The sequence below is a fragment of the Mesoplodon densirostris genome, chromosome 3 (assembly GCF_025265405.1).
Source record: "Mesoplodon densirostris isolate mMesDen1 chromosome 3, mMesDen1 primary haplotype, whole genome shotgun sequence".
NCBI lineage: Eukaryota > Metazoa > Chordata > Mammalia > Artiodactyla > Ziphiidae > Mesoplodon > Mesoplodon densirostris.
The window spans coordinates 163,461,858-163,474,522 of record NC_082663.1 but is presented as its reverse complement, the minus strand read 5'-3'; the positions used below and the strand labels follow the sequence as shown (position 1 = coordinate 163,474,522).

Genomic DNA, 12,665 nt, shown 5'->3' with positions numbered 1-12,665 from the left:
CCTTTTTGCATAGGGAAGACCAGTTATCCCCAACACCATTTGTGGAAAAGACTATCCTTTCTCCATTGAATTGTCTTTACTCTGTTTTCAAAAGTTAATTGACCACATATGTATGGTTCTATTTTTGGACTCTATTCTCATTAGTCTATGTTTTTCTCCTTCTGCCAGTAGCCCCTTCCTTGAGTACTGTAGCCTTATAATTAGCTTTGAAATCAGGTAGTGTGAATTTTCACCTTGGTTTTCCCTTTTTAAAATTGTTTTGGCTCTTTTACTTCCTTTGCTTTTCTGTATAAATGTTAGAATCATCTTGTCAGTATCTACAAAAAGAAGTCCTGCTGGAATTTTGACTAGAATTGCATTGAATTTGTAGATTAATTTGGAGGAAGAATTGACATCTCAGCAATACTGAGTCTTTTAGCCAATGAGCATGTTTATCTTTTAATTTATTTAGCTCTTCTGTGATTCCTTTCATCACTGTTTTGTATTATTCAGTCTTTAGATCTTACATATATTTAAGATTTAATTAGTGTTTTATGTTTTCTGGTGCCTTTGGAGATACTGTTTTTTAAATTTAAATTTCCAATTGTTCATGTTAGTATATAGTAATGAATTCTATATATTGACCTGTATTGCTAGCACCTTGGAAATACACTCACCTGTTAGTCCTAGTAGCTTTCTTGTTCACATTTTCAAATATAGACATTTTATTTCTTACCTTCCAGTCTATGTCTTTTATTTCTTTATCCATGATAGAATTTTTATTTAACATAAATAAAGCTTATTTGTGGTGAATAAAAGTACATCTCAGTCTAATGTCATCTGCAATCCTTTTCTTATATATTTGCAGAGATAATTTAGATGATCCACTGGATGATACTGCCACTGTGTTTCAGCAGTTGGAGCAGTTGTGCACTGTTAGCAGATGTGAATATGAGAAGACATGCACTCTTCTTGTACAGTTGTTTGATCAAAATGCACAGAATTACCAAAAGCTTCTGCATTCAGCTTCTGGAATAACTGTGGACATGGCAATTCAGGAAGGTCAGTAAATGTTATATGACCATATAAATAAAATTATAATATGGTATTATGTTGAATTTTAAGTAGCTTCATTAATCAATTTATTTAATAATTTTACTGCAATGTATTTTTGTTTATTTCCCCCAATTCTATTCCTCTAATAATCCATTAATTTTATTAACCTTCTAGGTATTTTGGTGGCTTGATGGTTTTAGTTCTTTATAACATTCACAGGGAATATTTCTCTCTGGATTCAGAATCAAAAAAAGCTGATAATGATCTTTGATTAGAGTTTATCAACTTATAACTATCTTTTTTTAAAAATTAGTTTCTGCTTTATAACAAAGTGAATCAGCCATACATATACATCTGTTCCCACATCCCTTCCCTCATGCATCTCCCTCCCTCCCACCCTCCCCATCCCACCCCTCCAGGCGGTCACAAAGCACCGAGCTGATCTCCCTGTGCTCTGCGGCTGCTTCCCGCTATCTACCTTACTTTTGGTAGTGTATATATGTCCATGCCTCTCTTTCGCTTTGTCACAGCTTACCCTTCCCCCTCCCCATATCCTCAAGTCCATTCTCAAGCAGGTCTGTGTCTTTATTCCCGTATAACTATCTTTTAACTAATCATGTTTCCTTCTTTGCTATATCTGACTGCAAATTCAGAGCCCAGTTTTAGCCAGTAAAAATTTACCGAAGACCTCATCGTGGTTTTGCATTTGATTATTTGCCTTCACCATGGCTTTATTTTATTATTATATTTTAATTTCTCAATTTCCTCTTTATTTTTCATTCTTTACTGAAGGAGGATTTATTTATTTCTGTATATTTCCTTAATACGAAAGGATTTTCAGGAACATAGGGAATTAAATACACTTCAGATTTTAAGTGGGATAACTTATGAGAATGGAACTGGCTATATACATTTTTTTAACATCTTTATTGGAGAATAATTGCTTTACAATGGTGTGTTAATTTCTGCTTTATAACAAAGTGAATCAGTTATACATATACATATGTTCCCATATCTCTTCCCTCTTGCATCTCCCTCCCTCCCACCCTCCCTATCCCACCCCTCTAGGTGGTCACAAAGCACCAAGCTGATCTCCCTGTGCTATGCGGCTGCTTCCCACTACCTATCTATTTTATGTTTGGTAGTGTATATATGTCCATGCCACTCTCTCACTTTATCACAGTTTACCCTTCCCCCTCCCCATATCCTCAAGTCCATTCTCTAGTAGGTCTGTGTCTTTATTCCCGTCTTCATGACTTTTTTTTTTTTTTAGATTCCATATATATGTGTTAGCATACGGTATTTGTCTTTCTCTTTCTGACTTACTTCACTCTGTATGACAGACTCTAGGTCCATCCACCTCACTACAAATAACTCAATTTCATTTCTTTTTATGGCTGAGTAATATTCCATTGTATATATGTGCCACATCTTCTTTACCCATTCATCCGATGATGGACACTTAGGTTGCTTCCATCTCCTGGCTATTGTAAATAGAGCTGCAGTGAACATTTTGGTACATGATTCTTTTTGAATTATGGTTTTCTCAGGGTATATGCCCAGTAGTGGGATTGCTGGGTCATATGGTAGTTCTATTTGTAGTTTTTAAAGGAACCTCCATACTGTTCTCCATCGTGGCTGTACTAATTCACATTCCCACCAGCAGTGCAAGAGTGTTCCCTTTTCTCCACACCCTCTCCAGCATTTATTGTTTCTAGATTTTTTAATGATGGCCATTCTGACCGGTGTGAGATGTTATCTCACTGTAGTTTTGTTTTGCATTTCTCTAATGATTAATGATGTTGAGCATTCTTTCATGTGTTTGTTGGCAAGCTGTATATCTTCTTTGGAGAAATGTCTATTTAGGTCTTCTGCCCATTTTTGGATTGGGTTGTTTGTTTTTTTGTTATTGAGGTGCATGAGCTGCTTATAAATTTTGGAGATGAATCCTTTGTCAGTTGCTTCATTTGCAAATATTTTTCCCATTCTGAGGATGGTCTTTTGGTCTTGTTTATGGTTTCCTTTGCTGTACCAAAGCTTTGAAGTTTCATTAGGTCCCATTTGTTTATTTTTGTTTTTATTTCCATTTCTCTAGGAGGTGGGTCCAAAAGGATCTTGCTGTGATTTATGTCATAGAGTGTTCTGCCTATGTTTTCCTCTAAGAGTTTGATAGTTTCTGGCCTTACATTTAGGTCTTTAATCCATTTTGAGCTTATTTTTGTGCATGGTGTTAGGGAGTGTTCTAATCTCATGCTTTTACATGTACCTGTCCAGTTTTCCCAGCACCACTTATTGAAGAGGCTGTCCTTTCTCCACTGTACATTCCTGCCTCCTTTATCAAAGATAAGGTGACCATATGTGTGTGGGTTTATCTCTGGGCTTTCTATCCTTTTCCATTGATCTATCTTCTGTTTTTGTGCCAATACCATACTGTCTTGATTACTGTAGCTTTGTAGTATAGTCTGAAATCAGGGAGCCTGATTCCTCCAGCTCCGTTTTTCGTTCTCAAGATTGCTTTGGCTATTCGGGGTCTCTTGCGTTTCCATTACAAATTGTGAAATTTTTTGTTCTGTGAAAAATGGCATTGGTAGTTTGATAGGTATTGCATTGAATCTGTAGATTGCTTTGGGTAGTAGAGTCATTTTCACAATGTTGATTCTTCCAGTCCAAGAACATGGTATATCTTTCCATCTGTTTGTATCATCTTTAATTTCTTTCATCAGTGTCTTATAATTTTCTGCATACAGGTCTTTTGTCTCCTTAGGTAGGTTTATTCCTAGATATTTTATTCTTTTTGTTGCAAAGGTAAATGGGAGTGTTTTCTTAATTTCACTTTCAGATTTTTCATCATTAGTGTATAGGAATGCAAGAGATTTCTGTGCATTAATTTTGTATCCTGCTACTTTACCAAATTCATTGATTAGCTCTAGTAGTTTTCTGGTAGCACCTTTAGGATTCTCTATGTATAGTATCATGTCATCTGCAAACAGTGACAGCTTTACTTCTTCTTTTTTCGATTTGGATTCCTTTTATTTCCTTTTCTTCTCTGATTGCTGTGGCTAAAACTTCCGAAACTATGTTGAATAAGGGTGGTGAGAGTGGACAACGTTGTCTTGTTCCTGATCTTAGTGGAAATGGTTTCAGTTTTTCACCATTGAGGACGATGTTGGCTGTGGGTTTGTCATATATGGCCTTTATTATGTTGAGGAAATTTCCCTCTATGCCTACTTTCTGCAGGGTTTTTGTCATAAATGGGTGTTGAATTTTGTCGAAAGCTTTCTTTGCATCTGTTGAGATGATCATATGGGTTTTCTCCTTCAGTTTGTTAATATGGTGTATCACGTTGATTGATTTGCGTATACTGAAGAATCCTTGCATTCCTGGAATAAACCCCACTTGATCATGGTGTATGATCCTTTTAATGTGCTGTTGGATTCTGTTTGCTAGTATTTTGTTGAGGATTTTTGCATCTGTGTTCATCAGTGATATTGGCCTGTAGTTTTCTTTCTTTGTGACATCTTTGTTTGGTTTTGGTATCAGGGTGATGGTGGCCTCATAGAATGAGTTTGGGAGTATTCCTTCCTCTGCTGTATTTTGGAAGAGTTTGAGAAGGATAGGTGTTAGCTCTTCTCTAAATGTTTGATAAAGTTTGCCTGTGAAGCCATCTGGTCTTGGGCTTTTGCTTGTTGGAAGATTTTTAATCACAGTTTCAATTTCAGTGCTTGTGATTGGTCTGTTCATATTTTCTATTTCTTCCTGATTCAGTCTTTGCAGGCTGTGCATTTCTTAGAATTTGTCCATTTCTTCCAGGTTGTCCATTTTATTGGCATAGAGTTGCTTGTAGTAATCTCTCATGATCTTTTGTATTTCTGCAGTGTCAGTTGTTACTTCTCCTTTTACATTTCTAATTCTATTGATTTGAGTCTTCTCCCTTTTTTTCTTGATGAGTCTGGCTAATGGTTTATCAATTTTGTTTATCTTCTCAAAGAACCAGCTTTTAGTTTTATTGATCTTTGCTATCGTTGCCTTCATTTCTTTTTCGTTTATTTCTGATCTGATCTTTATGATTTCTTTCCTTCTGCTAAGTTTGGGGGTCTTTTGTTCTTCTTTCTTTAATTGCTTTAGGTGCAAGGTTAGGTTGTTTATTCGAGATGTTTCGTGTTTCTTAAGGTAGGATTGTATTGCTATAAACTTCCCTCTTAGAACTGCTTTTGCTGCATCCCATAGGTTTTGGGTCGTCGTGTCTCCATTGTCATTTGTTTCTAGGTATTTTTTGATTTCCTCTTTGATTTCTTCAGTGATCACTTCGTTATTAAGTAGTGTATTGTTTAGCCTCCATGTGTTTGTATTTTTTACAGATCTTTTCCTGTAATTGATATCTAGTCTCATAGCATTGTGGTTGGAAAAGATACTTGATACAATTTCAATTTTCTTAAGTTTACCAAGGCTTGATTTGTGACCCAAGATATGATCTATCCTGGAGAATGTTCCATGAGCACTTGAGAAAAATGTGTATTCTGTTGTTTTTGGTTGGAATGTCCTATAAATATCAATTAAGTCCATCTTGTTTAATGTATCATTTAAAGCTTGTGTTTCCTTATTTATTTTCATTTTGGATGATCTGTCCATTGGTGAAAGTGGGGTGTTAAAGTCCCCTACTATGAATGTGTTACTGTCGATTTCCCCTTTTATGGCTGTTAGCATTTGCCTTATGTATTGAGGTGCTTCTATGTTGGGTGCATAAATATTTACAGTTGTTATATCTTCTTTGATCAATCCCTTGATCACTATTTAGTGTCCTTCTTTGTCTCTTGTAATAGTCTTTATTTTAAAGTCTATTTTATCTGATATGAGAATTGCTACTCTAGCTTTCTTTTGATTTCTATTTGCATGGAATATCTTTTTCCATCCCCTCACTTTCAGTCTGTATGTGTCCCTAGGTCTGAAGTGGGTCTCTTTTAGACAGCATATATACGGGTCTTGTTTTTGTATCCATTCAGCCAGTCTGTGTCTTTTGGTGGGAGCATTTAATCCATTTACATTTAAGGTAGTTATCGATATGTATGTTCCTATTCCCATTTTCTTAATTGTTTTGGGTTTGTTATTGTAGGTCTTTTCCTTCTCTTGTGTTTCTTACCTAGAGAAGTTCCTTTAGCATTTGTTGTAAAGCTGATTTGGTGGTGCTGAACTCTCCCAGCTTTACCTTGTCTGTAAAGGTTTTAACTTCTCCATCAAATCTGAATGCGATCCTTGCTGGGTAGAGTAATCTTGGTTGCAGGTTTTTCTCCTTCATCACTTTAAATATGTCCTTCCACTCCCTTCTGGCTTGCAGAGTTTCTGCTGAGAGATCAGCTGTTAACCTTATGGGGATTCCCTTGTGTGTTACTTGTTGTTTTTCCCTTGCTGCTTTTAATATTTTTTCTTTGTATTTAATTTTTGATAGTTTGATTAATATCTGTCTTGGCATGTTTCTCCTTGGATTTATCCTATATGAGACTCTCTGAGCTTCCTGGACTTGATCGACTATTTCCTTTCCCATATTAGGGAAGTTTTCAACTATAATGCCTTCAAATATTTTCTCAGTCCCTTTCTTTTTCTCTTCTTCTTCTGGGACCCCTATAATTCGAATGTTGGTGCGTTTAATGTTGTCCCAGAGGTCTCTGAGACTGTCTTCAGTTCTTTTCATTCTTTTTTCTTTATTCTGCTCTGCAGTAGTTATTTCCACTATTTTATCTTCCAGGTCACTTATCCGTTCTTCTGCCTCAGTTATTCTGCTATCGATCCCTTCTAGAGTATTTTTAATTTCATTTATTGTGTTGTTCATCGTTGCTTGTTTCCTCTTTAGTTCGTCTAGGTCCTTGTTAAATGTTTCTTGCATTTTCTCTATTCTATTTCCAAGATTTTGGATCATCTTTACTATCATTCTGAATTCTTTTTCAGGTAGACTGCCTATTTCCTCTTTATTTGTTAGTTCTGGTGGGTTTTTATCTTGCTGCTTCATCTGCTGTGTGTTTTTCTGTCTTCTCATTTTGCTTATGTTACTGTGTTTTGGGTCTCCTTTTTGCAGGCTGCAGGTTCGTAGATCCCGTTGCTTTTGGTGTCTGTCCCCAGTGGCTAATGTTGGTTCAGTGGGTTGTGTAGGCTTCCTGGTAGAGGGGACTAGTGCCTTTGTTCTGGTGGATGAGGCTGGATCTTGTCCTTCTGGTGGGCAGGTCCACATCTGGTGGTGTATTTTGGGGTGTCTGTGGCCTTATTATGATTTTAGGCAGCCTCTCTGCTAATGGGTGGGGTTGTGTTCCTGTCTTGCTAGTTGTTTGGCATAGGGTGTCCAGCACTGTAGCTTGCTGGTCGTTGACTGAAGCTGGGTGCTGGTGTTGAGATGGAGATCTCTGCGAGATTTTCGCTGTTTGATATTACGTGGAGCTGGGAGGTCTCTTGTGGACCCGTGTCCTGAAGTTGGCTCTCCCACTTCAGAGGCACAGCACTGACTCCTGGCTGCAGCACCAAGAGCGTTTCATCCACACGGCTCAGAATAAAAGGGAGAAAAAATAGAAAGAAAGAAAGAGGATATAATAAAATAAAGTAATATAAAATAAAGTTATTAAAATAAAAAATAATTACTACAAAAAAATTTTTTTAAGAAAAAAAAAACGGGCGGACAGAGCCCTAGAACAAATGGTGAAAGCAAAGCTCTACAGACAAAATCTCACACAGAAGCATACACATATACACTCAGAAAAAGAGGAAAAGGGGAAAAAATTATATATCTTGCTTTCAAAGTCCACCTCCTCAGTTTGGGATGATTTGTTGTCTATTCAGGTATTCCACAGATGCAGGTACATCAAGTTGATTGTGGAGCTTTAATCCGCTGCTTCTCAGGCTGCTGGGAGAGATTTCCCTTTCTCTTCTTTGTTCGCACAGCTGCGGGGGTTCAGCTTTGGATTTGGCCCCGCCTCTGCGTGTAAGTCGCCTGAGGGCGTCTATTCCTGCCCACACAGGATGCGGTTAAAGGAGCAGCTGATTCAGGGGCTCTGGCTCACTCAGGCCGGGGGGAGGGAGTGGCACTGAGTGCGGGGCAAGCCTGCGGCGGCAGAGGCCAACATGACTTTGCACCAGACTGAGACGCGCCATGTGTTTTCCCGGGGAAGTTGTCCCTGGATCCCGGGACCCTGGCAGTGGCGGGCTGCACCGGCTCCCCAGAAGGGAGGTGTGGATAGTGACCTGTGCTTGCACTCAGGCTTCTCGGTGGCGGCAGCAGCAGCCTTAGCGTCTCATGCCCATCTCTGAGATCTGTGCTGATAGCCGCAGCTCGTTTCCATCTCTGGAGCTCCTTTAGGCCATGCTCTTAATCCCCTCTCCTTGCGCACCAGGAAACAAAGAGGGAAGAAAAAGTCTCTTGCCTCTTCGGCAAGTCCAGTCTTTTTCCCGGACTCCCTCCCAGCTAGCCGTGGTGCACTAACCCCTTCAGGCTGTGTTCACGCCACCAGTCCTCTCCCTGCGATCCAACCGAAGCCAGCCTCAGCTCCCAGCTCCCGCCCGTCCCAGCGGGTGAGCAGACAAGCCTCTCTGGCTGGTGAGTGCTGGTCAGCACCTTCCTGCCTTGCCGGAATCTCTCCGCTTTGCCCTCCGCACCCCTGTTGCTGCGCTCTCCTCCGCGGCTCCGAAGCTCCCCCCTCCGCCACCTGCAGTCTCTGCCACAGAAGGGTCTTTCTAGTGTGTGGAAATCTTTCCTCCTTCACAGCTCCCTCCCGCTGGTGCAGGTCCCGTCCCTATTCTTTTGTCTCTGTGTTTTCTTTTTTCTTTTGCCCTACCCAGGTACGTGGGGAGTGTCTTGCCTTTTGGGAGGTCTGAGGTCTTCTGCCAGCGTTCAATGGGTGTTCTGTAGGAGTTGTACCACGTGTAGATGTATTTCTGATGTATCTACTGGTGTTGGAGGGTCTCCTGCAGAGGCAGGGGGTGGCTGTGTCTCACCGTGAGGACAAGGACACTGCCAGCAGAAGTTCTGGGAAGCACTCTTTGGCATGAGCCCTCCCAGAGTCTGCCATTAGCCTCACCAAAGAGGCCAGGTGGCTATATACATTTCTAATAGGTGGCAGTTTAATTACAGTTCCAGGATGTTTTTGTTTTCTTTCATATTTGTTTGGAAAGTGAGTGGTAAGTGATGATAGTCAAACTTTGAGTAATTTTCCATTTAAACTCTTTTTAAAAAGTTCTTTAAAAATTATCCTATACGTTTATATACTGTCTTCTAAAAATGTCTTTTATTCATTATCTGTTTTTTTGGTTTTTGTTTGTTTTCTGAGTCACACAATACTGCCCAGCGGCAGATAGAGGAATAGTTAACCTTCTTGAAATGTTCTCTTTTATTAGTATCTCATTATTTATAAATTAGATGGAGGAGAACTAACATTTTGCTTTGTAGCATCTTGTCTTCATCACTGATTTCTTTCTTTAGCAGTGTTTTGAAAATTATTAAATATCCAATACATACAAAAGGGTATTTATATATTTTGAGACACAGTAACTAGCAGTAACAAACACCATCACATAGCTTAAAGAACAGATCAATACCAATATCTTTGCTCTTCCCTTTTTCCTACCAGCAAAAAATACTTGATGTTTGTTCGTTAATTGATGCCTCTTCTTCATAATTTTACTGCATGTGTATGTACTCTGAAAATAATGCATGGTTTTGCATATTTTTGAACTTTATATGAATAGAATCAAAATTATTTATTCTTTTACAACGTGCTTCATTATTTTTTCTCACTGTTGCATTCATGAGAGTTTGTGTTAATGCTGTAGCTATAGTTCCTTCATTTGTACTGCTGCAGTTCTGTTGTTTGAATATACTGCAATTTATTGATGTATTTTCTTGTCAGTGGGTATTTGTTTTCTGTTTTCTGCTAATGCAGTGAATGCTGCTGTAAAGATTGTTATATATATTAATTACATAGTCAGCTTCAGTAGACGGTGCCAAACTATATTTTACAAAGTGGTTGTACTACTTTATATCCCACCCACTCTGATCTAGATCCTCACCAGTGGCTCATAATGTTAGACATTTTGTCAGGCTAGTTGAGGTAATATACCTCATTTATATTTTACTTTTCATTCTCATGATTATTAATGAATTTAGTGTTTATGTTCTGTCATCATCAGTGATATATATGTTCATCACTTTTGTTCATTTCCTCCTTGCCATTTGGATTATTTTGGTCTTTTTTTTTTTTAACTAATGGAGCTCTTTATAATATTTTAACACTAATCCTTTAGTTGTTTGAATTGTAAATATTGTCCTCAAGTTTGTTACCTGTTTTTTTGTTTGTTTGTTTGTTTTGCGGTACGCGGGCCTCTCACTGTTGTGGCCTCTCCTGTTGCGGAGCACAGGCTTCGGACGCACAGGCTCAGCTGCCATGGCTCACAGGCCCAGCCACTCCGTGGCATGTGGGATCCTCCCGGACCGGGGCACGAACCCGTGTCCCCTGCAGGCGGACTCTCAACCACTGCGCCACCAGGGAAGCCCCTGTTACCTGTTTTTACATGTAACTTTAATGTGTCTGTTCTCTTAGTTTTCATATCAAATTTTATTTTAATTAATTCACCCAATCCTTTGAAGAGGTATTATATTTACGTTGTCCAGAAAAAAGAAATTAAAATGTGTTCTGTTCCAGTCCTATAATCTGTCCTACTGTTCTTCACTCTAACAAATAACGATTCTTACTGGTTTTGCATCTTTCTAAAGTTTCTGTATGCATGTACAATTAGGAATATATAAGTTCTATCCCCTTTTATTTACATGGAATGTGGCATACCACACTCACATTTTACTCCTTGCTTTTTCTCATTTAACAATGTATTTTATAGCTATTCTCAAATCAGTATACAGAGAATACTTAATTTTTATAGATGAATAATATTTTATTTTTTGAATGTATCATAATTTATTTAGCTATTCTCTCCATTGTTGAGAATCATTTGAGTTGTTTGCCATCTTCTGCTATTAAAACTAATGCTGGGGCCTCCCTGGTGGCGCAGTGGTTAAGAGTCCGCCTGCCGATGCAGGGGATACGGGTTCGTGCCCCGGTCTGGGAGGATCCCATATGCCGCGGAGCGGCTGGGCCCGTGAGCCATGGCCGCTGGGCCTGCGCATCCGGAGCCTGTGCTCCGCAACGGGAGAGGCCACAACAGTGAGAGGCCCACATACCGCAAAAAGAAAAAAAAAAAAAAAAAAAAAAAAAAAACTAATGCTGTACAGATTAACCTGTACTTGTCATTTTATATTTATGCAAGTATATCTGTAGGATACATTTCCAGAAGCAGAATTACTGTTGGGTAGAAGGGTTAATGTATTTGTAATTTTTATAAATATTTCCAAATTACTCTCTGTAAGGACTGCACCAATTTACTTGTCCACCAGCAGTCTATGAGAGCTCCATGTTATTGCCTTCACAGGACAGTATTACCAAGCTTTTGAATTTTTGGCAATCCTATAGTTGAAAAATGATTTCTCAGTATAATTTAACATTCTCATATCAGTGAGGTTAAGCATTGTTTATTTAAGAGCTATTTGGTCTTCTTTTTCTGTAAAAGAATTACTCATTTTTTTGGCTCAGTTTTTTGTTGTTGGGTTATTGGTTCTTTTTTTCTCATTGATTTTCTTTTTTCTCATTGACTTTTAAGAGCTCTTTATATTTTAGAAAAATGAGCCCCTTGTCCGTTGCAAATATCTTTTTTCTTTTTTTCTTTTTCTTTTTTTTGAGTGTACAGTTTGAATTTAGTAGATACATAGCCATGTAACTACCACCACATTCAAGATAGAGAACCTTATAAATAATTTTCTCATGCCCTTTGATCCATTTTCCTAACTCTTTATCCAGGTAACCACTGTTTTTTGTCACTATGGTTCATCTCTTTTGAGTTTCTGTGTAAATGAAATCATACAATAACTAGTCTTTTGTGTTTGACTTTGTTTGCTTAGGATAATGGTTTTGAGGTTCAAACATATTGTATATATAAATATTTTGTTCCTTTTTATTGCTGTGTAGTATTCCATAGTATGGCTTTTTCTTTAGTTTGTCTAGCTGTTTACCACTTAATGGATATTTGAGTTATACTTGCAGTTTTTGGCTATTATGAATAATGATGTTGTGAACATTTGCAGACAAATCTCTGTATGTACTTAAGTTGTCATTTCTCTTGGGTAAATACCTGTGACAGTTTGCTGGGTCATATGAGAAATGTGTGTATAATATTATAAATACTACTATGCTATTTTATGAAGTGTACCATTTTTCATTCCCATTAAGAATGCTCCACATCTTCATTATCATTTGATATTGTCTTGTTAACTTTAGCCATTCTACTGGGTATCTAGTAGTAATATCTCATTGTGGTTATACTTTGAATTTCCTTGATAATTAACGAAGTTGTGCTTTTTTGGCCATTCTTATATCTTCCTTTGTGAAATGTCTGTTCACAATTTTTGCCCAGTTTTATATTGGGTTGTTTGTTCTTTTGTACATAGTCTTATCATTGAAATTGTAAGTGTTTTATATATTCTGTATACAGTCGCTTTTTCACATACATGTTGCAAATATTTTCATCCTGTCTGTCGTTTGTCTTTTCAA

At 38.0% G+C, this 12,665-nt stretch overlaps 1 protein-coding gene across 4 annotated transcripts in view; it reads left to right on the top strand.

The window, feature by feature from the left end:
• Positions 1 to 12,665, top strand: part of RANBP17 (RAN binding protein 17) — a 314,617-nt gene that overhangs the window by 44,316 nt on the left and 257,636 nt on the right. For all 4 annotated transcript variants that reach the window (XM_060092536.1, XM_060092535.1, XM_060092537.1 and 1 more), the window contains one exon: positions 848 to 1,041. In XM_060092536.1, the coding sequence (XP_059948519.1) occupies positions 848 to 1,041 (194 nt within the window). The remainder of the gene's footprint in view (positions 1 to 847; positions 1,042 to 12,665) is intronic.